The sequence below is a fragment of the Lepidochelys olivacea genome (genome assembly GCF_965140295.1).
Source record: "Lepidochelys olivacea isolate rLepOli2 genome assembly, chromosome: 15".
NCBI classification, from domain to species: domain Eukaryota; kingdom Metazoa; phylum Chordata; order Testudines; family Cheloniidae; genus Lepidochelys; species Lepidochelys olivacea.
In genome coordinates this window covers 11,935,711-11,959,012 of record NC_140425.1, presented here as the reverse complement: position 1 = coordinate 11,959,012, position 23,302 = coordinate 11,935,711, and the positions used below count along the sequence as shown (strand labels likewise).

At 46.2% G+C, this 23,302-nt stretch overlaps 1 protein-coding gene across 2 annotated transcripts in view; it reads right to left on the bottom strand.

Annotated features, from left to right (window-relative positions):
• Positions 1-23,302, bottom strand: part of SRRM4 (serine/arginine repetitive matrix 4) — a 141,777-nt gene that overhangs the window by 9,054 nt on the left and 109,421 nt on the right. Inside the window, exons 5-8 of one of the 2 annotated variants that reach the window (XM_084648726.1) lie at positions 19,591-19,617; positions 16,193-16,243; positions 11,478-11,576; positions 9,196-9,358 (exon numbers count right to left, since the gene is read on the bottom strand). In XM_084648726.1, coding sequence (XP_084504852.1) covers positions 9,196-9,358; positions 11,478-11,576; positions 16,193-16,243; positions 19,591-19,617 — 340 coding nt within the window. The remainder of the gene's footprint in view (positions 1-9,195; positions 9,359-11,477; positions 11,577-16,192; positions 16,244-19,590; positions 19,618-23,302) is intronic. The other variant, XM_084648727.1, reaches the window with a different exon arrangement.

Below are 23,302 nucleotides of genomic sequence, written 5' to 3'. Positions count from 1 at the left end.
CAAATAAACAAGTTTAGCACTTTGAAACTCAAAAAAGAAAAAAAGTGGGGGGTAGGGTGGGAATAAAAAGAAAAAAACCCAGAAAAATTAAAATCCCTCTGGAAATAAAAGGAATACAGATATTTCTTTGTGTGCTTTTTTTCCCCCTGTAGAAGGTATAGCTAATGCTCTCTAGTGACCTCTAATAAAGTCCCTAGTGTCTTGCGGATAGCATCCACTTACCAATCAAGAATTCCTCCTTTAGTAGGTAAGGTGTAAGAAAAAGGGAAGAGCGGGCAACATAAGTCCATCATTAGAGTCTCAAATTACAAGAAAAAACATAAACCCTCTCTTCAAATCCTCACCGTCAATTGTTTGATTCTTTTCTATTTAAATTTCAAGCCTTTTTTGTTTTGTTTTTAATCATGTTGTTTAGTAAATTCCTCTAGGTTGATTATTTGGGATGACAAGTCACTGATTTAAATAAATCCCCATTGATTTCATGCTGGCCCACAGATACACTGAAGTTCAAAAAAACAAAATAAAATTGAGAAAAATCTAAAAAAAGGAAGGAAGGAAGGAAGGAAGGAAGGGAAAATATTTTCCCTGTGGTGTGTTAGAGAAAGGCTGGGGGAAAACAAAGACTTTGATCCTGCAATCTGATCTGTATGGGTAAAGCCCTAAGGCCACAGACAGCCTCACTGATTTCAATGGACCTGCATGCTGGCAGACCTCCGCACCTGTGCAGAATCCCAATGACATCAATGGAGTCTTTGTAGGGTCCAGGGTCCACATGCATGGGTCTGATTGCAGGGTCAGGGCCAAAATTCTATGGCTGTCAGATGGAACCCTGAAAATCTCTTTAAGGACTTGATCTATGTCCCACTGAATTCTAGGGTTGCCAACCCTCCAGGATTGACCTGTCATCTCAATTAAAGATTAATCTTTAATTAAAGATTATGTCAAGTGATGAAACCTCCAGGAATACACCCAAACAAAACTGGCAACCCTACTAAATTCAGTGGAACTCTTGCCATTGGTGTCAGTGGGAGCTGGGCCATGTTCCCAATCAGCAGTCAGATTGGTGGCGGGTGTGGTCCAAGGACAGTATAATAAATGTGCTGTTGTTTATAAGAGGATCTCAGATGATCTTTGGTGGGATCTAATTTAATAAATAACATGGGGCCTAGTTCTGCAATGCAGACTCAGATGAGTAGCCCTTACTCATGGCAGTAACCCACTGAATGCAAGTGGGCTGCATGATCAGGGCCCTTAGTGTGTTTAGCCTAAACATCTTCAATGTATATTGGCTTATTACAAATGATGCTGGGAACTACAGCTCCAGGGCCATATCCTCAACTGGTGTCAATCAGTGTTGCTCCAGAGCTGTGCTGATTCACACCACCCCCACCCGAGGATCTGGCCCTCAGTTTTTACAACATGCACCTCTATTTGGCTGATACATAAAATACTGTCCCTCGTTGCTTTGTGCAGAGGGGAGCGATACAAGCTTAATGCTGAATAAAACTAATGTGAGCAGGGCAGAAAATGCTCCTGTGCAAGGTGGCTTTCAAAGACCTGGGTGTCACTCATGACCTCTGACCATTCCCCTCACAAAGCGCATTAAATGCTCTAAGGCTATGTGCTTTTAACCGTGGCTGCAGGTCCGGTGGAACAGAGGCACGTTGCCTCGGTACGGCTCTCCACTGGGGTCAGAACAAACATGGATCCGCCAGAGGTCACAGTTCACATCGAGCTTCCCATAACACTTTCTGCAGCCAGTCAGACGGGGCCGTCTCAGGAGGCCTACCTGCTCACATCATCTAGTTCCCGTCACAGTGGGTTGTTCTCTTAGTCTAATCCAAGAGTTGCTAAATAGGGTGGTAGGATCTGATTCGGCGGCAGGGGCAAATCAGCTTTGCAACAATAGTAAGCTAAAATCACTGACCAATAAAGCAAAAGTGGAGTTACTGCAAAGGAAAAGCTGTCGAAACACAGCACAGGCTGATGATCCAAGCTTTGCCATGATCACTTTGCTCTCCGATAGTGCCTCGACGTGGAGGATCTCCAAGCAGGTTACAAATATTACGGAACGAAAGCTCCCATCACATTTCTAAGGGAGGTATCACCAACCCCGTTGAACAGGATGGGCTAATGAGACACAGAGAGGGGAAATGACTTGCACAGGGTTAGTGGGGGACAGAAGCCAAATCTCTCAAGTCACTGTCCAATGCTTTAGCTACTGCACCACACTCTCCATACTTGGGGTTCCGTGCTTTGGGGCAATGGTGGTCCAAACACAAAGGAGTCAATGTGATGCCTTTTATCGGACCCACACATACCTTTTGAGTAGAGCTGTTTGGAACATAGAAAGCATTTTGCACAGAACAGAAATTTCCCAGCAAAGAAATGCTCCCATCTTCCATCAGAGGAGTTCCCCAGAATTAGTGATGAACGCAGATGCTGTATAGGAGATTTCACCACTGACTCCAGTGGGAGCAGTCAGGCCCATCATGGGTTGGAAAAGGAACCCATTGGCCCCCAAATATTGTGTGTGAAAATAACCTAGCTGTTGGTCCCCAAATGATATCACATGATCATTATTTACTGTTCATATTAACGCAGGTTGGGATTTTCAACAGAGTCATGTCCAGTTCCATTGAATTGGCATCAACCCTTAGGCTCATTGGAAAGCAAACAGGGCCTGAAAACCCTGCGAGAACCGGGGTTTCACTATGTTAGTTGCTGGCAAAAAACACAGTGATTTTCCTTCTCGCTCATTTCCTAGCTCAAGAGATGGGGAAGCTAGTTGAGATCATTCATTATGGGGATCTGGAATATAGACTGGAATATGCTGCCAGATTTGTTTTAAGAATGATTAGTATTTGGATCTGAACCCAGGTTTAGATTTGTCTGGCTTTTGGCACCCCAGCCCCTATATTTATTTTTAATTTAGAGCAAAGGTTCATAAAAATAAAATTCAAGCTATTCTACGAATACACAGGTAAGGAATCTTTGGATAAATTGCAAAGTGTCAGAAAATCTTGGGTTTGGACTCGTCCAGCATCGATGCTGAAGGATTCTGGCTGATTCTGCAGGTACAAACGTCTGTCCTTCCCCTCACCCCATCAATGTCCTAAAAATTAAAGATCCTTCTTCTCTCTGCCAGGAAACCCATTAAATGTTTCTTTGCTCCCAGCATTTCCAAAGTAGCTCCCTTAAGGTGCCTGTAAGAACTGGGACATTTGCTTTTGTTTCAGCTTTGCTAAGGTTTGGCTTGGGAGTGGTCATTGTTCTCCGTATACTGCAAGGTCATTTAATAATTTGAGAGTCAATACATTCCCCCTTAGGCCTCAGTTCAGCACAGCACTTCAGAATGCAATCAAGCCCCACTGAAGTCAACTGGACTTAAATATATGCTGAACTTTAAGCACGTGCTAAAAAGTTTTGTTAAATCTTCTTTTCTTCCCCTTGCAAATTCCATTTCTTGTGTCAACATTTTAAAAATTAAGTTAACTCTTGAAATTTTATGTCCACATTGAGAAGAGATATGGGATCCTGATTCTCTCCCCTTTGACCTTTCCTATCTCCCTGCCCAATTCCTCCTCCTTGCCCTATTCAAATGTCCAATAACATTTCCAGAGGTGATGACACAATCATTGCACCCCTGACACCCAGCCCTAACGAGCCAAATCCCATGGTCCTTGCTCAGTTTTGATTCTATGGGACGTTTTGCCTGAATAAAGACCTCAGGTTTTGGCTAGCGATGCTGTTGACCCTTCATAAGTGCCTGGGACTTGCATGCTATACCCAGCTCAGTCATCCATTGCGTTAACCTAGTCCCTGTACCAGCAATACTGAGCTAAGAGGAAACATGAGGAAACACATGCCCAGTGCTGCATATTTCACATCCGAAGGCCAGAGGGCCTGGCCTGGTGTAATAGCAGGTAGTCAGGGAGTGGAGAACAGCTGTCTATTCCCCCCTCCCCCAACATTAGTGACAACCAGGATGGAACTAATTGGAAGGACTTCCACTGTTTCTGAGACAGCTGGCACAAAATTCAACCCTGAGCCAAAGGACCAGCATCTGCATCACTTCAGCCCTCAAAATAGGACTTACGAGGGGTCTACTTGGTGAACAGTCCTTTTGCTGCCCTCCGCTCTGGGGTGAAATTCACCACTGATCACCCCTAGTCTCCCTCCTTTTGCTGCTTGTGAAGAAGCATCAGCCATATGAACTATACACCGAACACCATATTTGAAACACTGTACAGAGTTCAAGTGAATTCTAATGGTCTTTTTATTTGGGGGGGGGGGCATGTTTTAAAGTGCCTAGTCTTTTATGGCCTTAATTTGCTCTGTGTGAACATTAGGATCTCCCCCTCCCCCCCCGCCTTCCCAACTTCTAATAAGTAATTAAATAACCTCAGGAGACTTCGCTTCCCTTAGCTTTGGCTGTGGGAATCTAGGGTTGCCCTTGAGGGAACCAGCATACTTATTTATTGTTTTTCTGTTTCAAATCATTATTTAATCAAAATGAAGGGCGGGAAATAAAGAGGCCCTCACTTACACTTCAGAATTTAATTTCTACTGAAATCCTACATCAAGAGACCACATGGCCTACTAGATTACAAAAATACAATCACGAAGAGTATTCCAATTAAACCGAACAAGTCCATTTGCTGTGCTACAAATTGCCCCGTGGAGAGATATGGCTATACATTTTCTCAGCCATATGGGGAATGAGATCTTGCCATGAGTAGCTCTGCATGGCACGGCTTATAGTTGGAGGATTTCTTTCCTGGGTCTATGTCTTTTGGAAAACTCATTTCAAAGTAGCATTAATTTCTTTTTTTAGGAAGTGCCTAATCTTCTTCTTCTTGGCATGCTAATAATGAGAGGAATAAAGCGTGTGTGACAATGACCCCATCGAGTCTTGCAGGTTATACAGTCGGCACAGACTGCTGATGAGCTTCTGGAATTGGAAGTACCACTTGCTGACAGGGGTCACTTGGGAGAAAGGGGCCATGTGCTCAGCAAGCTTTTAGGGACATACTGTATTACTGATTTCTGGGCCAGACCCTTAGCTGGGGTAAACTGGCAGGAGTCCCTTGGCTTTAATGGAGTGCTGCTGATTTACCCCAGCTGTGGATCTGGCCCTCTCAGTTTAAGCCCCGTTAAAGTGAATGGCTCTGTATAAAAATACCGATGCATGGAAATAAGATACAATCGCAAAAGGCCCAACCCTCTATTCCCGACTCAAGCAAAACTCAATGAAAGCATCTGCTGTGATTTTGAGGAGAGCTTTGCCTGCACAGAGAGCATAGGATTGGGTCCTTGGTACAATAAAGGCTAGGCTGAGTCTATTAAAATGATGCCAGACACCTATCATAAGCAAGAAGAGAGGGATATCACAGTGAGGCGCGTTTATCGCTGCACTTGCTGTTTGCTGCTGGATGTCTGTCTGCACTCCCATATGGCCTATATCAGACTGGAGTGGGAGTTTCCAGCTGAGTCCAAAGTGAACATTTGTTGGCCTTGCGAAATCTCATCAGCCTACATGGTTGGAAACAAATGCTCTGGAGAGGCTCTGAATGGAAACAGCCGGGGGTGTTGCAGACCAGGTTTGAGGTGCATTGGCAGAGCAGTAGCACACGCCCACCCTCTGCTGGACTCCAGCTCGTGCTCTCCGCTTGGTCTCAAATATGCCCAGGTCAGTCAGACTGTTCCATCCTGACTTCAGCCCCAAGCAGTGCTGGGATTTTGGCACCGTGCAGGTCTCAGGCTGGGACCAAAAAATAGAAACCAGAATCTGCATATTTAGATATGCAAATAACCCAAGCATTTTTTTTTTTTTAACTTTTTACCCTTGAACTTTAAGGAGAATGTTTATCGCGTTACATGCTGCTGGGGTGTTAAAAGAAACTCCTTCCCTACTTAAAACCAAAAATGAGGGCTGGAAAACATGGAACAACTTGCAGTCAAAACCAACCCCCCTTGCAAGGCTTCTGAAACCCTCCCAGCTCATACAGAGACACTCTTTGCCTTGGCTGGCACTTCCCCTCCTTCATCTTCATGTTAGCACAGAAATAATTAGCGCTGCTTGAAATAACTGTACCCCAAACCTCCCTATGGGCTCGCAAAAAATTTGGCTCAAGACTATGTTTGTTCTAGCCGCTGATAAAAGGCGTGTCAGTGGAAGTCAGGGGGCTGGAGAGTGGTATCTGTGTCCTGTCTGCTGCAGTCATCTTCATCAGACACAACAAAGGCAATTAGATTCATATCCTACAGGTATTTATATTGTTCAGTTCAGCTAACACTTCCTAAAAGCACAGCAGCCTGAAATATCTCTGTATCAGTGTGGAGTAAAACAGCGGCAGCAGGTTAGGGGGCTTGTTATTCCTCTGTTTAAAAATAGATACTGCACATTACCCTCAGTTTCTCAGTGCAACGAGGGGTAGCCATGTAATCCGGCTCTGAGTAGGTTTCCATTGTGGCTGCTTGTTATTAATTGTTCAGCAGAGAGAAAATAGAGGAAGAGGCTAGGAAATTTATTACAGAAAAGCAAAGAAGCATGAAATTATTGGTTGTCTTCCTGTATGTGTGCTCATCCACGTGTATATAAGTGAGAGACAGAGAGACAGAGAGATGCAATGGATAGCACGATGTGTTTTTTTCTAATGATTTACAGATAGAGCTGGTTACAAAATGGTTTTCTTCTTTGTGGAAAATACCAATGAAAAAGAAAAAAAATAATTCATGTCACTCCTCCCCCCGAAATAAAATGTCAACTTTTTTCTTTTGGGGGAGGAGGGGGGAGACGGACAGAAAAAGAAGGGAGGAACCTCAAAAAAAACCTTCTGGCCAAAACCAAAACACTTAGATTCACAAATGCTGCTGCAGTGGCTCATGGGAGTTGCCGTTTGGGCTCTCATGCTTGCATTCTCAACTATGGGCCCGGCTTCCTAGTCAGATGACATCTCCCATCATGCATCACAATCTCCCCTCTGGCTGCGCTGCCATGATGCATCATGGGAGATATAGTCTGACTTGGGAATCCAACCCACAGAGGACAATGGGTGGTATGAAGCAATGAAACTACAACCCCCATGAAGGACCATGGCAGCATTGCTGTATCAAAATGTTTTGGTTTTTCAGCTTAGGTTTTCAGATGTCCAGTTTTTCAACAAATAGTCAAAATTTTCTGCAAAAAGCAGATATATTTTATGCAAAATTTAATGTAGTTAAAAATCCAAATTTCCAAAAAAACCCCCAAAACCCAAAAACTCTTTTTGATGGAAAAATATTCAACCTGCTATAGACCTGACCACTTTAATCCACAAAAGGCAGAGTGAAACCACAAAATAGGTGTATCTGGTCATTCCTAATGCATGAGATTAATGTTTATTCATCTTTACATTCTCAGTTATTCTTTACACGATCTTTAAGGCCCTTATTCATGAAAAGTGTCCCTGTTCAGGACAATACTGAAGCATGTACTTAACTTCAAGCAGGTGCTGTAAGTGCTTTCCTGAATCATGGCCCAAGTGTGTATATTTTTCTTTGGGATGAGGGAGAACACTGACAGATTGCATACTAAATATACTGATACATTTTTGTTATCAGAATATTTGCTCGTTAGTAGGCTAAAATAGAAAGAATATAGATGTCCCGATGACTTATATTCCTCACCCATAACCTGCAGCTATATCTAGAAACACACTGAGGCTGACATTTATCTGCCTTGTGTGGTCACTTACACCTATGCAAAGGGAGTGCAGAGTGCATGTACCATGCTCTATCTTAGATCGTCTTTAGAGGTTTCAAAATTGTTGTAGTTATTATCCTTTGTGGCAGTTGGTCTCATGAGGGAGCCTGGCTTTGGAGACAGAGAACTAGAAAAAATAGTACCAATTAAGGTCATTTTTAAACTCTCTAAAAGATTTCTTGAAGAGTTTGTCTGCAAAATAAGTGGCTTATACAGAAAACATGATGGTACGATGCAATGTAACAGTTTGACTGGCCATCCTTTGGGATGAGCTATTAATGCTTTCAGTTTCACCACTCACCAGTGATGCAGCCATGCGAAATTTCACGCCAATAAAAACTTCACAGCTCACCATTCCGTGACATCTCTCTCTCTCTCTGCATATGTGTGTGTATCACACACACACACAGGTGTGTGCACATGTATATGCAGCTGTTTCTAAAATAACACACACACAGATTCTCCTCTCACCGATGTTGGTTTTACATCGGTGTAGCTATTGAGTCCAGTCATGTTAGTCCTGATTTACATCTGCTGTATAAGTGAGAGAATTGGGCCTATAATATATACAAGTATGGTAGCTCGGAGGGCTTAGTGCTGTGTTCAGACCCATCCCTTATACTGTACATGCGCAGGCCTGATTCCTCACTGGGTTGCACCTTGTGTAGCAGTTTATCTCTGTGCAAAGTGAGTTCATACCGATATCTGGCAGCCCTTTACACCTGTTTCACACAGTGCTGCACAAGACGCAGTGTGGTGGAGAATCAGGTCCTTATTTAATTCTCTCTCTCTCTCTCTCTCTCTCTCTCGACGAAGACAGGATCTAGGACACGGATTATATTCTCTCTCTATCTATCCCAAAAGATACCCCAAGACATTGGGCCTGACTCTACCCTCCACACACAGCCCCCGTTCCTATCAAGAGGAGCTGCCTACAAGCTCAGAATTTGGCTCTTCGGTTGGTCAGCAAAGAGGAGCAATGATCTGAAAAGAATCCCGAAAGTCAACAAACATCCCCTGCCAAGAATCCCCAACTCATTCAATGTAAATGTTTCTTTCATATACGTTTGACTCTCTTGATCCCCCCCGAAGGACTAAGCCACTGGGCAAAAAGACCAGCGAATATAAGTTCACATCCAGCTGAGCAATGACTGCATAACAAACACTTCCCCGTAAAATACCATCACTGGAGGCTGCTTTTTTGTTAAATGTCCCTTATTCATTATTCATAGACTAAAGGCTTATCCTGCCCCACCCCCAGTGTGTAAGCGCTGAGGGAAAGGAATGACTTTTAATATGTCGGAGAACAGCACCATCAATAAATAATATAGTTTTAAACCAACTTTGTCTAACATAACTGTAATTGAGTTATAAAAATTTCATACTGGATTTTTCCCCCAAGTTTCTGTGGCTAGTCTGCTCAAGGAAGCAGAATACAGAATACTTACTACTTCCTTAGCCGAGAGGAAGCTGTAGATCTGAAGGGTTTGGCTGGGGGAATGGCTGGCCTGACCCTCTGCAGAGATGCTTCGCTTCTCAGTGCTCTTTGAACAGTGCTGGGAGCGTCTTCGTCTTGCTTTATGGCCTTCCTCCCGAGACCTGCCGCTGTGCCTGAAGAAAGAGAAACAAAATCAAACCATGATGAATTCTGATTAGTATTATTGATTGTATTGCAGCAGTGTCCACAATGTCCCATCTTCCATGTAAGGAAGCCATTTGTCTGGTTATAAACGGGACAGTCCTCTTTTAGTGTGCTTTCGTGCCCTGTCTGATACTGGGACAAACCCGGGCATAGTTTTGTCTGGTATTGGACGGAGGGCACCTCTTTAAGAGTGTGCCCCTCTGCACCCGCTGGCATGACCTCAAACGCATCGTGCATGCAAGGTCACGGCAGGGGAGCAGGGTTGTGTGCACTACAAGATGGCACTCCCCCGCCTGTGTGGCATGTCTTTGAATGCGCCGCGTGTGCGAGATGATGCCGGTGGGTGTGGAAGCAGGGCAGCATGCTCTTAAAAAGGTTTCTCCCACCATTCCCAGAAGCACTGGGATGCCCAGTATTCTGGGAACGTGAGAGTGGCCACCCTATCTGTTGGCTCCACATGTCGGGTGAAAGTCACTCCTGTGCAGGGAGCCAGCACCAGGCTTACAGGAGGCTGTGTGGCCTAGTGGATACAGCACGGGAGCAGGACTCAGGAGACCAGGATTCCATTCCCCACTCAGCCACTGGCCTGCTGGGTGACATTGGGCAAGTCAGTTCCCCACCCCCAGTTTCCACATCTGTAAAATGAGGATAACAATGCTTACCTCCTTCATAAAGTGCTTTGAGATCTGCTGACTGAGGTGCTGTGTGAGAGCTAGGGGTCATTATGGGTCCACTACACATAGGTGAATTTCACCCCTTTGATTGCTGCCTTGAGGCAGGTGATACTATGGCTGGCTGCTGGAATTTGAGAGAAAAGGTGGATACTGACTCCTATTCCTATTTGAGTTTCTTAATGTTTTGAAACTGGCCGACTTGTGATGAGTTTGGACCCTGATCCAAAACCTCTGAACTTTGGAGGGGTTCAGAACCCAAACCTGGACTCAGATCCGAGTTTTACTTGGTAACAGCCTGGACGCAAACCCTGTTTCCGAACCTCCTTGCACTGTAGTGTGGGAGATGAAATCTGGATCTGACTTTTGTGGCTTGTCTCCATCTCTATTTGGAGGGGGCTTAAAACCCCGGAGGTGACATGCCTCTGAGAGAATGCAGCCCTGTCCACCTGCTCTAACGTGTTCCATGATCGTCTTGTCCTCACACTGCATTCCCTCCTCCAGCGATCAACAACTCTTCACCAACTGCTGCCACCAAATTCCTTAAAGTATCTTCTTTGTTTTTAAATTTGAGTATTTGTGTAAATGGCAGAGTGACCCAAGCCAGGTCTAGCGTGATCCCGTCACGCAGATCTTCCATTGCCCAGCAACCCTGGCATATACCACCACCCTCTCTGCCCGGCCCAAAACAAAGATGGCTACTCGTGTCAAAGTAGGCAGCTGTATAGTGACAATGGTAAATAGATCCACCAGGTATGAGAATCACCCATGTGCCAAGGCCTATTTTAAGGGCTTAAAAGTGGGAGTTCAGTGGTGCATAGGCCTTGGGCTGGTCATGTTGGATATGACCAGGGGGAGGTTTAGGTTGGATATTAGGAAAAACTTTTTCACTAGGAGGGTGGTGAAACACTGGAATGCGTTGCCTAGGGAGGTGGTGGAATCTCCTTCCTTAGAAGTTTTTAAGGTCAGGCTTGACAAAGCCCTGGCTGGGATGATTTAATTGGGTATGGGTCCTGCTTTTGAGCAGGGGGTTGGACTAGATGACCTCCTGAGGTCCCTTCCAACCCTGATATTCTATGATTCTATGATTCTATGTGCTTTCAGGTCACTGTCACCCTGGGAAACTAGGATGATGTTAAGCTGCCTCCCTGGCAGGATCATCGGCAGCAGGGATTGAACCTGGCACCTCTAGATCTAAAAGCATGAGCCTCTACTGCTTGAGCTAAAAAGACCCCAGCCCAACCCAGCATAACATAGTAGCAGGCTCAGCCACCTCTCTGCGTGACCTAGCCACCACTGGAGGGAGACAGAGCATCTCAGTGCATGGCGGTGTTTACACTGAGCCCACTAAGCTCATTTCAGCTGTGCCCCTGAAGCTAGGCAAAAGGAAAATCAGCTCAGCAAAGGGCACCATTACCTGCTTTGGCAGCTAGAGGAGAGGGAATCGGAGCTCTCCGAGCGAGAGTGGTACTGGCGATGGCGGTGGCGGTGGGATTTTCGTGGCCGGCTACGAGAGCTTTTGAGAGTGGAAAGAAAGCTGTTCATTAATCGAGCAGACAAAGGCGGCCCGAGATCCAGCGGATGGAAGCTGACGCTGGCAACAGACAAAATGGAAATGAGGTGTAAATTTTTCTAAGCCGTGAGGGCTATTAGCCATTGCTTGGAGTTTACAGATCAACGCCTCGTGCCTTTCCAAGAGATAGGCCGTAGCTCACCACACGTCGCCGAGCTCGGTGCGGAACCACGGGGTGGAGTTCTACGGCCTGTGCTATGCAGGAGGTCAGACTAGAGGACAGTAACGATCCCTTCTCGCCTTAAGCTCTATGAATCTATGCATCTGCCAGGCTGGAAGAGCACATCTGATCAGCCAACATCCTTTGGGCAACTGTTAACACAAACTATTCTGCAGGCTGGGATCTCCTTATTTCTGGGCCTCCTTGTCAGCTAGTCCCATCAGCCAGGTCACTCCACATGAACCTCTCAAGGTTAGGCCCACGTCCCTTTCCACAGGGAGGGTTTATTGATAAACGGAAGATGCAAGAGAGGCTCAAAACAACACAAAATACACGGTGACGGACATCTTCCCTGCTTCCTTCAGCTGGGACGCGGAGGGACATCTTTGCCCCCCAGATAGCTCTTTCCTGGCTACTACAGAGACCTCTCGCAATAGGCTTTCCCTGAGTCTAGGTCAATCCCGTGTGCTGCCCCTGCTTAAGAGTCAGCAAGCCTTAGATCTGTCTTCTTGCAGATCATGTACTAGCTCCTAGTCATGTGCTCTGTGACCACCCAGTTTTAAAGGGACAGGCGCAGAGGGATGCGCCCATGTGCCCCAGGATCCAGAGGCCTGTTCCACTCCCTCTTTGCTCCATTACAGCGGTTACTGTTAGGATAAAGATATTCAGGCCTGTCTGCAAAGGCCTGTACTTTAAGAATTTAGGTGTATTCTTATCACTTGGGTAGTTCTAGAGGTATAAAAGAAAGAATCAAAACCACTGTCTGCCCATGTAAGGGCCTTCTCTTACTGTGACAGTCTGAGGCCCTGTTCTTAGGCTAAGGCCTTTGGCTAAGCAACAGAGGCAGCCATAAACTGCGAAGTGAACAGTCACATCCTCACATTCCAAACTAGTCACATTGAAATAAGGTGCTATTGGGCTGTTAGGAATACAATCCTGTCCTGATAGTTCCTATCACCTCCAGAGAAAGGGAAGTGCCTAGAAAATGTAATAGGAAACTTAGTTTGATAGCATCGTGTCTGGCAAGAACTCACTTATCAATACTGGGATGTGAAATCCTCACTTCTGTATTGTTTTGTCATTATAGTTCCCACTTTGCTATTGTTTGTCTGTATAATCTCTGTCTGGTTCTGTGATTGTTCCTGTCTGCTGTATAATTAATTTTGCTGGGTGTAAACTAATTAAGGTGGTGGGATATAATTGGTTACATAATCATGTTACAATATGTTAGGATTGGTTAGTTAAATTTCAGGAAAATGATTGGTTAAGGTATAGCTAAGCCGAACTCAAGTTTTACTATATAGTCTGCAGTCAATCAGGAAGTGAGGGGGTGGGTGTGTGGGTGGGGGAGATGGGAACAGGGAATGGGGGTGGAGAAATTGGAATCATGTTTTGCTAAAGAGGGGAGATGGGAACAGGGAATGGGGGTAAGGAAATTGGAATCATGTTTTGCTAAAGGGGGCGATGGAAACAGGGAATGGGGGTGGAGAAATTGCAATCATGTTTTGCTAAAGAGGGGAGATGGGAACAGGGAATGGGGGTAAGGAAACTGGAATAATGTTTTGCTGAGGGCAGGAATGGGAACAGGGACACAGGTGTAAGGCTCTGTGGTGTCAGAGCTAGGAAGGAGGACACTAAGGAAGGAAACTGGAATCATGCTTGCTGGAAGTTCACCCCAATAAACATTGAATTGTTTGCACCTTTGGACTTCAGGTATTGTTGCTCTCTGTTCATGCGAGAAGGACCAGGGAAGTAAGTGGGTGAAGGAATAAGCCCCCTAACAGTTACAATTGATTGTAACATTCTTGTTGACTGCCACTAGGGTTGCACTCTGCAGTGGGCATGACAGGGGGCTTTTGGTGGCAGCTATCAGCTTCAGTGTTTGCTCCTTTCGGTGGCTGGTCAGAGCCCATAATTTTGGTGACATTTTAGGTATCTGTGAAGCCTGGATTTTTAGCCAGGAGAGGGCAGGTGCCAGTTAATGGAGATAGTGATTGTTAGCCAGGAGGGGATCGTTAGCATGGGGGCTGAGGCATGATCTAATTTTGGGGCTTTGTTATTTGACCATGTGCGTTGTTTTATTTAGAAATGCTGGATTTCTGCCCACATGTCGCACGATTGGGGTGCAATAAATCAACCTCTAATAAAACCAACAGACCATCTGCTTCAGAATTGCATCTCCCCTAATACAAAAGAATATCCCACTCAGAGCAGATTGAACACTGCAAAAGCTGCTGGTGAACATTTACTTAAACTCTCGTTGGCTGTTTGGTTTCATTGTTCTTGTACCTTATTATTATTTGCTCTGTGCTGATTTTGGCCAGTTTGGTTTTTTTGCTCACAGGAATGTTCGGGGAATGTGTTGCCAACTCATGTGATCTTATCACAACTCTCATGATATTTGGTGTTTTTCTTAAAGCCCCAGCTCCTGGACGCATGAAATTTGGTGAGAAACTCAGCAGTCATTTAGAAACCTTTCTAACCTTGATCACTGCAGAGAAAAGCTTTGAAATGTAGCCCAACTTCAACCTAAAAAGACCTCAAAAGGCAAAGAAGAACCACCCCACCTTGATTATTATTATTTTAAAAAAATCTCACCATTTCAAGCCAGTCATGATTTGGGGGGTTTGGTTCATGACTTTTGAAGGCTTGGAGTGGGCAACAGTGAACATATGCCGCTTGTACAAAGATCTGTGTCTGTGCCTTCATGTGAAAACAAGAATACTCGCTATTCAACATTTACTATCCTTGTTAATCTTGTGTTTAAAGCTTTTGCCATCCCATCGGGGTGCAGAAATGGTACCATCTGCCTTAGGTGACCAGTCACGCACCGCAAATAATGAAGCTCCGACGAGAACATTTCCTCCTCTGTCCCAGTGAACGAGTAGCCGGCTGTGTTCTTGCCAGGAAAGGCCCACTGCAGATTGGCTCAAACCAGAGAGACTCTAGCAGTCTGGATCAAAACCCCGCTCAAGAGATCAGAGTCTGCCCTGGGGACAGCTACTGCTTGAAACCACACAGTTTCCTTCACCTGATTTATTTCAGTTCATCTTCTTTACTTAGCAGCAGGTTCTGCCACACTTACAGTCAGTGGTGCCTTATTCCATGAGTGGGGCTATTTGTGCTGAGTATTCGATAAGGCAGGAATGTTAAAGGAGTTAAAGGAATGGGGGGAGCACGACACCCTCTCAGGCTGTGTGCATAGAGGGTGTTTCTCATTTTGGCTGGAGTGGTGTGAGCTCTCCTGAGTCAGGGGACTGCAACCTTGCCCTAAGGGAGTGAAAGCAACAGGGAGCAACATCCTGACTGTGTCACAGATTAAACATCGCAGGAAGGCATGTGATCATTCTCCTGACGCTGGGCTGTTGTGGCATGAAGTGGCATGTCTCAGAGTCAGGGGTCATTTTTGGTCTGTGCTCTGCAGTGCTGGTCACATTTCCTCTCAGCCTCCCGTCCTGAGTGCACCCCTCCTGCAAGACTGCGCTGAACCCTTTGCAGGAGTTCGGATGCCCTTTAAAGACTGAGGTAGTGTCCCAGCTGCGTTAGCATACCTTAGCCAACTGTCCCTCTGCTCCCCGAAACATCTCTTGCTTTTCACCACATCTGGGGTCATAGGTTCAAAGAAGGGTCCCATGCTATGGGTGCAAATTACATACGCGCATATTGCACGGGTAACGGTTTTTGCATACACCGTATGTGCAAATGGACACTTGTACACCCAAGCCACCCTTTGCATGCCCAATTGCATCAAGTCCTTGTGTCCATAATTACCCTGCATACATGTGAATGCATATATTTTGCAGGATTGAGGCATGTGTGGAGTGTACATCCTCAAAGCACATTGCTACAGCACAAAGAAAATGTGATCATTGGGCTTTCCATGTGCCAAGCCTCCTTCTGACACTATTGGCCATCTCTCAGAGGTGCTGTACCTTCAATTTTCCACAAGCATCCAGCAAGGCCAAGTATGAGCTGTGCATTTTGCACCTGCCCCGGAGCAGCTCCCTGCCCTTTGAAACGGCAGCCCTCATGCTTTGATCTTTACGCTCCAAGTAGAGTTGGTCAGAGAAAAGGGACAAACATTTTACAAACTTTTTTGGATATTTTCCCCATCCCCAACATGAAGTTTTTCTAGTTTCAAAATTTGAAATGTTCAAGTTTGGAAAACACTGACCAGCTCTAATTCAAATCCTCCTTGGGAAGGATAAAAACATCCCTTGTTTGATCTGGAAAACAAGCATGTGATTTCAAAATGAAAGAAGAGGTTTACTGTGGTGGGTACCCATCTGTGGCTAACCCCAACGGGGTTTTCTGGCACCAAACCCTCCCCCACATCCATGACTCTTAAAGGGACAGTTCAGCAAAAACACATTCGATAGTTCAGTACATTTCTACTTACTGTTTTTTGTGTTTTCTTTCTTCCTTTCTTTTACTTTTTGGGCTTGAGGAGCTAAATAAGAAATAGCTAATTAACTGGAAGATTTCAGTTCTAATCAGCCAAAACAATCAAAGTAACAGGACATTCAATCTCAGAAAACACCGGCATGTTTTGCTCACCATTGATGCAAATGGACACAATTCCATTCACACCAATGGACTTGGGCTTACTTAACCCAGTAGAGCGAATCTGTTCCATTGTGTTTCAGTAAAAACACATGTTGTATTCTGAGCTCCAAACAAAGGGATCAGTCATCCCACCTGCCTTATAGAGAAAGTGGATGAAAACTATATATTGAATAAAGAAAAGGAGGACTTGTGGCATCTTAGAGACTAACAAATTTATTTGAGCATAAGCTTTCGTGAGCTACAGTTCACTTGATTGGATGCATACCGTGGAATATACATGTATTGGTAGAGTTACACCTGTGTAAATCTGGAATAAAGCAGCGGTGTCTTGGGTCCATAGAGACAAAGACTTCAATGAGTAGGATACAACGAGCTTCCTGCACAAGGTCCTTCAGACGATGAATTCTCATCACAGTGTAGATTTGATGGTAAAATCACACCATGAGAGAAATGCAGGCCAAGCCACTATAGATTTGCTTCTAGAAAGAGGTTTCACACTTTCCTGAGCTCAACTTTCTGAACCTGCACCTCTCCCCACTAAAAAAAACCCCTAGAAGCTGTCTTGGGAACACAAGTTTTTAATTAAAATCCACATTCTGGAACCTTTAATTAGAGTCGGGCTCAAGCCCCAGCCAGCACAGTAGGAAACGGACATCAGATGCTAGCTTGCTCAGTTGTAAGATGAGCCCCTAAGTCTGTAAGTTGAGGAAGGAGTTTCCATCCAGCCTTTAAGCTTGTTGAGCAATCAGAGTAAGAACTTTAAACTAGCAGCGAAGTTGGAGGGAGGGTGGCTTCTGCTCACTGACAACTGGACGAGAAGCTGGATATGAGTTAACAGTGTGCCCTTGTAGCCAAGAAGGCCAATGGCATTTTGGGATGTATAAGTAGGGGCATTGCCAGCAGATCGAGGGACGTGATCGTTCCCCTCTATTCGACATTGGTGAGGCCTCATCTGGAGTACTTTGTCCAGTTTTGGGCCCTACACTACAAGAAGGATGTGGAAAAATTGGAGAGAGTCCAGTGGAGGACAACAAAAATGATTAGGGGACTGGAACACATGACTTACGAGGAGAGGCTGAGGGAACTGGGATTGTTTAGTCTACAGAAGAGAAGAATGAGGGGAGATTTGATAGCTGCTTTCAACCACCTGAAAGGGGGTTCCAAAGAGGATGGATCTAGACTATTCTCAGTGGTAGCGGATGACAGGACAAGGAGTAATGGTCTCAAGTTGCAGTGGGGGAGATTTAGGTTGGATATTAGGAAAAACTTTTTCACTAGGAGGGCGGTGAAACACTGGAATGCGTTACTTAGGGAGGTGGTGGAATCTCCTTCGTTAGAAGTTTTTAAGGTCAGGCTTGACAAAGCCCTACTGGGATGATTTAATTGGGGATCGGTCCTGCTTTGAGCAGAGGGTTGGACTAGATGACCTCCTGAGGTCCCTTCCAACCCTGATATTCTATGATTCTATGGACCCTCACAGCTAACAAGGTTGCAAATGATGTCTGGTTTGACAGTGCTGTGGTCCCCAAGGGACAAATTAAAACCCAGGAGCTATAGGAATGCCTCAAAGCCGGGATCCATAAAGGGAAAGCTGTCAGGCCCTTTGCTGTAACAGCACAGTGGGACAGCACTGCAGAAAATCTTCCAAATGCCCTTGCACATAGGAAGGCAAAAATAACACTCAGTGCATGTATGACTCCTATACTGTTCCCTCTAAGTCTATGCACTCTCCCTTTAAATATTTACCTGTCCAAGGAAGGGTTAACCTTAACCTAGATATAAATATGAACTCCAGGAGCTGGATTTAGTGCATGGCCTATACTTGTGAATCATAGAACTGGAAGGGACCTCGAGAGGTCATCTAACCCAGTCCCCTGCACTCATGGTAGGACTAAGTATTATCTAGACCAGTTGTTCTCAAACGAGGGGCGCCGCTTGTTCAGGGAAAGCCCCTGGCGGGCCAGGCCGGTTTGTTTACCTGCTGTGTCTGCAGGTTTGGCTGATCGTGGCTCCCACGGGCCACGGTTCGCTGTTCCAGACCAATAGGGGCTGCAGAAAGTGGCACGGGCCGAGGGTCATGCTGGCCGCCCTTCCCGCAGCTCCCATTGGCCCACTGGGCTTTCCCTGAACAAGCGGCACCCCTAATTTGAGAACCACTAACAGGTGTTTCTCCAAACTGCTCTTAAATATCCACAATGATGGAGATTCCACCACCTTCCTAGGCAATTTATTCCTGTGCTTAATCACCCTGACAGGAAGTTTTTCCTAACGTCCAACCTAAACTGTCCTTACCGCAATTTAAACCCATTGCTTCTTGTCCTATCCTCAGGTTAAGAAGAACAATTTTTCTCCCTCCTCCTTGTAACGACCTTTTATGTACTTGAAAACTGTTATCATGTCCCCGCTCAGTCTTCTCTTCTCCAGACTAAACAAACCCAATTTTTTCAATCTTCCCTCATAGGTCATGTTTTCTAGACCTTTAATAATTTTTGTTGCTCTTCTCTGGGCTTTCTCCAATTTGCCCACATCTTTTCTGAAATGTGGTGCCCAGAACTGGACACAATACTCTAGTTGAGGCCTAATCACCACGGAGTAGAGCGGAAGAATTACTTCTCAGGTCTTGCTTACAACACTCCTGCTAATACATCCCAGAATGATGTTCGCTTTTTTTGCAACAGTGTTACACTGTTGACTCATATTTAGCTTGTGATCCCCTATGACTCCGAGATCCCTTTCCACAGTACTGCCTCCTAGGCAGTCATTTCCCATTTTGTATGTGTGCAACTGATTGTTCCTTTCTAAGTAGAGTTCTTTGCATTTGTCCTTATTGAATTTCATCCTGTTTACTTCAGACCATTTCTCCAGTTTGTCCAGATCATTTTGAATTTTAATCCTATCCTCCAAAGCTGGCAGAAAGTTTACCAGGGGTAGCATTCACCCGTGTATAGAGGGACCAGCATGAGACCCAAGCACCACTTGGGTCAAGCAGCACATACAGCTGAATTCCACCCCAATGAAAGAGGCTCAATGTAGCTTTAACCTCAGATGTTCTGGAGGTGGAGGGGGAGCCTAGGGGGTTTCATAAGCTCTGCTAGGTGAAACTTGCACCTTCCTGCACCAGCACTAGCAAACCTGGACTTCCCTAGAGTCTGATGGTGTTTCCCATCACCCCATGTGGGCAGAATTAACCCATACTGCTTAGGTGGGTGGCAAAGCTTTCAGAGCCCTTACCTGTGTCTTCTCTTCTTTGAAGATAACCTGCAAGAAGCAGATATATCAACTGAATGTAGATGTCACTGTGGAATCAACACACACACTGCTGCATTTGTTCAGAGACAGACACATTTCAGACCATCTCCCTCATATAGACAGTGGAAAGATATTAAAATGGCTAAGAGAAGAGTCCTCCCAACAAGGACCTTTCAATAGCCCTCAGCTGCCATTTAGCCACCTAAGGATATGTCTACATTGCGAGCCGGTGATGTATGTCCCATCTTGGGGAGACACACCTACACTAGCATGCTAAAAATAGTCTAGCCATGGAGGCATGAGTGGTGGGAGGAGCTAGCTGTTGCCCCGTGTATGTACCAATCTGAGATGCTAGGCACGTACTCACGTGGCTAGTCCCTCCCGCTTCTTGTGTTGCTGCAGCTATGCTCTATTTTTAGAGCACTAGCTCCATCAGAGCTAGTGTGGGTCTGTCTCCCCAGGCTGGGAATCGCACTCCCAGCACAAAGTGTAGACGTGCCAGCCTTCCCAAGGCAGCTTAGCCTGCCAGGAGCTGAGCTCTTGGAAATGCCGCAGTGGGAACTACTGCATGCTGAGTGCTTTGACATTCTGGCCCCCATTTATAGGTGCTGAGCACTTGACAATCTGGCCCTGAGTGTAAGAGCTCTGTTAAACTGGGTCTATTTATTCCTCTGATTGGTTGCATTTTCCCTGCTGGTGCTAATCTAGCCCTGCAGCTAATTCAGCCTTGGAGGGGAGAGATGAGCCTGCCCAATGGGTAGCTGTAATCCGTCTGTATCGAGCAGTCAGGAGGGCCCCCTGGCCTATGTGTTTTCTCTTTATTTTGGGCCAAATCCTTGTCCCTGGGTTAAACGTGGGGTGGGGGACCTAGCGCTGCCTCTCTGAAACCTGACCATGGTGGTTCTCTGATGATGATGGTGGTGGAGGGCAGGATTCGGACGGATGACCATTCGGATGGTCAGGACTTGTGTTCTAGGTGAGCTGATTCTCTACACACGCCTGTTAGGAGGGTTAGTGATGATAATGTAGGATTCAGGCCTGTATATTCACCGGAGATAGAAGTTTGGGTCTTGTTTGCCCGTTTGAGTTTTGATATGGTTATATTCTTACTAACATGTGTGAACAAAGACACTGTGTGTTGCTTCTGCCCAGCCAGATGGGTTTGTTAGTATAATGGGAACAGATAAGAACTGCTAAAGTGTTACTGGACATGGTGGGAAGATCATATACAAGCACAAACTTGAAGACTGCCTCAATTCCTATCTCAAGGCAAGGTCAAGCAACCAGTCAGGAGGGGCAATGTGGGATGAACGGGAAGGTATACGAAGCATTAAAAGGCCAAAGCAATGCCTGTCCCTGACCCTAGCACAACCTTACCCCTCCCATGGGATAAAAAAGAGGTGGGATGAAGCCTCCAGACTCATGACCCCCCAAAATGGAACATGACCATAAATTGTAAGAGGTGGGACCAAGGGGGTGTATTGCAGGTATAATTATGCCTGTTAAGGAGTGGGGGAACGGGACACTGGGAAGCAAGGCTCAGCGGTGTCAGAGCTATGGATATGCTTGCTTGAAACTAACCCCAATAAACATTGCCTGCACTTCAGACTTCTGGCCTTCTGCTTTCTGCCTGCGTGACAAGAACCAGGGAAGGGGATGAAGGGAAAGCCCCCTAACAATCCCCAACACCCCACTTAATACTACAGATATGTGGACCCAGTTCTGATTTTAGGGACACTGGTGTAGATCTGGAGCCTCTCCATCAATGTGAGTGGGCCTGATTTCCCACTGCTTTGCACCCGGGGCCATCATTTACACCTGTGCAAAGTGGGTGTTAAAGGCTGCTCTTCTGAACTGGGGATGAATTGCCCCTGCTCTGCATGGTATACCTGGCTACACCAGGTACAGAGCAGCAGAGATCAATGGGGCCCATCATTGCTGGGGCAGGGTACAATCTAGGGAGGAATATGGCATGCTCTGTAGTGAAGTGCATTGGAGGAGTTTTTTCTTTTTGCTATATTCTATTTTGCTATATTTACTTCTCTCTCCCTGAGTATCAGGCTCACTTTTTCGTCCTTTGGTTTTGTCCCTTTTGTAAGACTGTCCTGGCTTGTTGGTTCAGTCAATTATAAATACATGAACTTTCCGAGGAAGATGGCACCCATTGTTCTCAGCAAATATTGGGTTAGTGGTTGGAAGAAGAAATTGGAATGTTTGATATTTAAAAATTTACTCATGTTCTTTACATTAGAGACAGCGGCGTATTAACGCCTAGGCTGACAAGGCCTAGGCCTAGGGCAGCAAATTTGCAGGGGCGGCAAATTTATAATAGCAGCCAGAGACTGCTTCCCCCAGTGCTGGTTCGCGCTCCCCGCCCCCGCCCCCACTCTAGTCCTTCCCTGCCCCCTCCCTGCCCCTATTGGTCCCCTTCCCCAAATCCCCGCCCCGGCCCTGCCTCCTCTCCTGAGCGCGCTGTGTTACCCCCTCTTCCCGCCTCCTTCGCGAAGCTGTTTCATGCACAAGCACTGGCAGGGAGTGGGGAGAAGCAGGACCCAGCGGTGCACTCAGGGGAGGAGGCGAAGGCGGAGAGGAGGTAAGCTGGGGTGGGGGTGGCGAGAATTATTTCAGGGCCTAGGGGCGGCAAAATCTTTAATCCGCCACTGATTAGAGATGGGCCCGAGCTAGCCAGTTTGGAGCTAGGTCCAGCTCAGCGCAGGTCTCCTGCTTTGAAGGCATTCAGATCTGCTTCTGGCCTGCTGGAGAGAGAGATGCCTGCTGGGACGTTCAGAAGTAGATGTGCACCTGAGCTGTTCTAAATGTTCGGGCTGGACGAGGGGGGGCTGAGTTTGGCACATGGAGTTTCTGTTTGAGCCCATCTCTGGTTCCAATATTTGGGTTCTTTTGAGGCTCATTGAGCTAGGAATAAAGCAGGATGGAAATGGGGTGACAGACGACAAGCGCCATGGGAAACTCAATGGTTTGGCCTCAGAGGGTTTCCTATAAATCTTGCCTTTGAGTTTAGGCCTTGCCTTCCATCCTTTCCTAGAGCCCCCACCCCCAGGACATCAGAACGCTGCCGCATGAGCATTTTCACCTCCTTGCGTTGTGTAGGGTGACACTTGGGCAGGTTTCAATGGTCTGGCATTGAGACCGCACGCGAGCAGTCGGGCTGAGGGACCGCACGCGAGCAGTCGGGCTGAGCTGGCACGTGCAGGCTGCATTACAGCTGCTTGGTCCCAGAATTCTGCCGAATTTAAGCTTCCATTTAAAAAGGGGGAACAAACCAAACAAGCCAATGGCTATGAAAGAAACCTGGCCCAGCGCTGTCTGCGGACAGGCAGACACAATTGTTTGGTGAGTGATGCAGACAGCCCACGTGTCAACACCAAAGCCCCCGGAGAAAAAAGTTGAATTCTGCCGAGCCTAGCAAAGTCTGCAAGGGAAGAGAGGGCGGGAGAGCTGGCAGCTCCCTGCCCCTTGCACAACCCTTTGGAAGAGCACAGGTGTTGCTCCCTGCTAGGGCCAATGCGGGTACTAACTTCCTGAGAGTGGGTGGGGTAATAAGGGTGTCAGAGATCCCATTGCAGCGGGAGCTCCCTTTCTGGGTCAGCCAGGATCCCTTCCAGGGACTCCCATGCACCACTTACGTCCCACTTTAGCCCAGGGTTAAGTGGGAGTTAAGGCGTGCATAGGC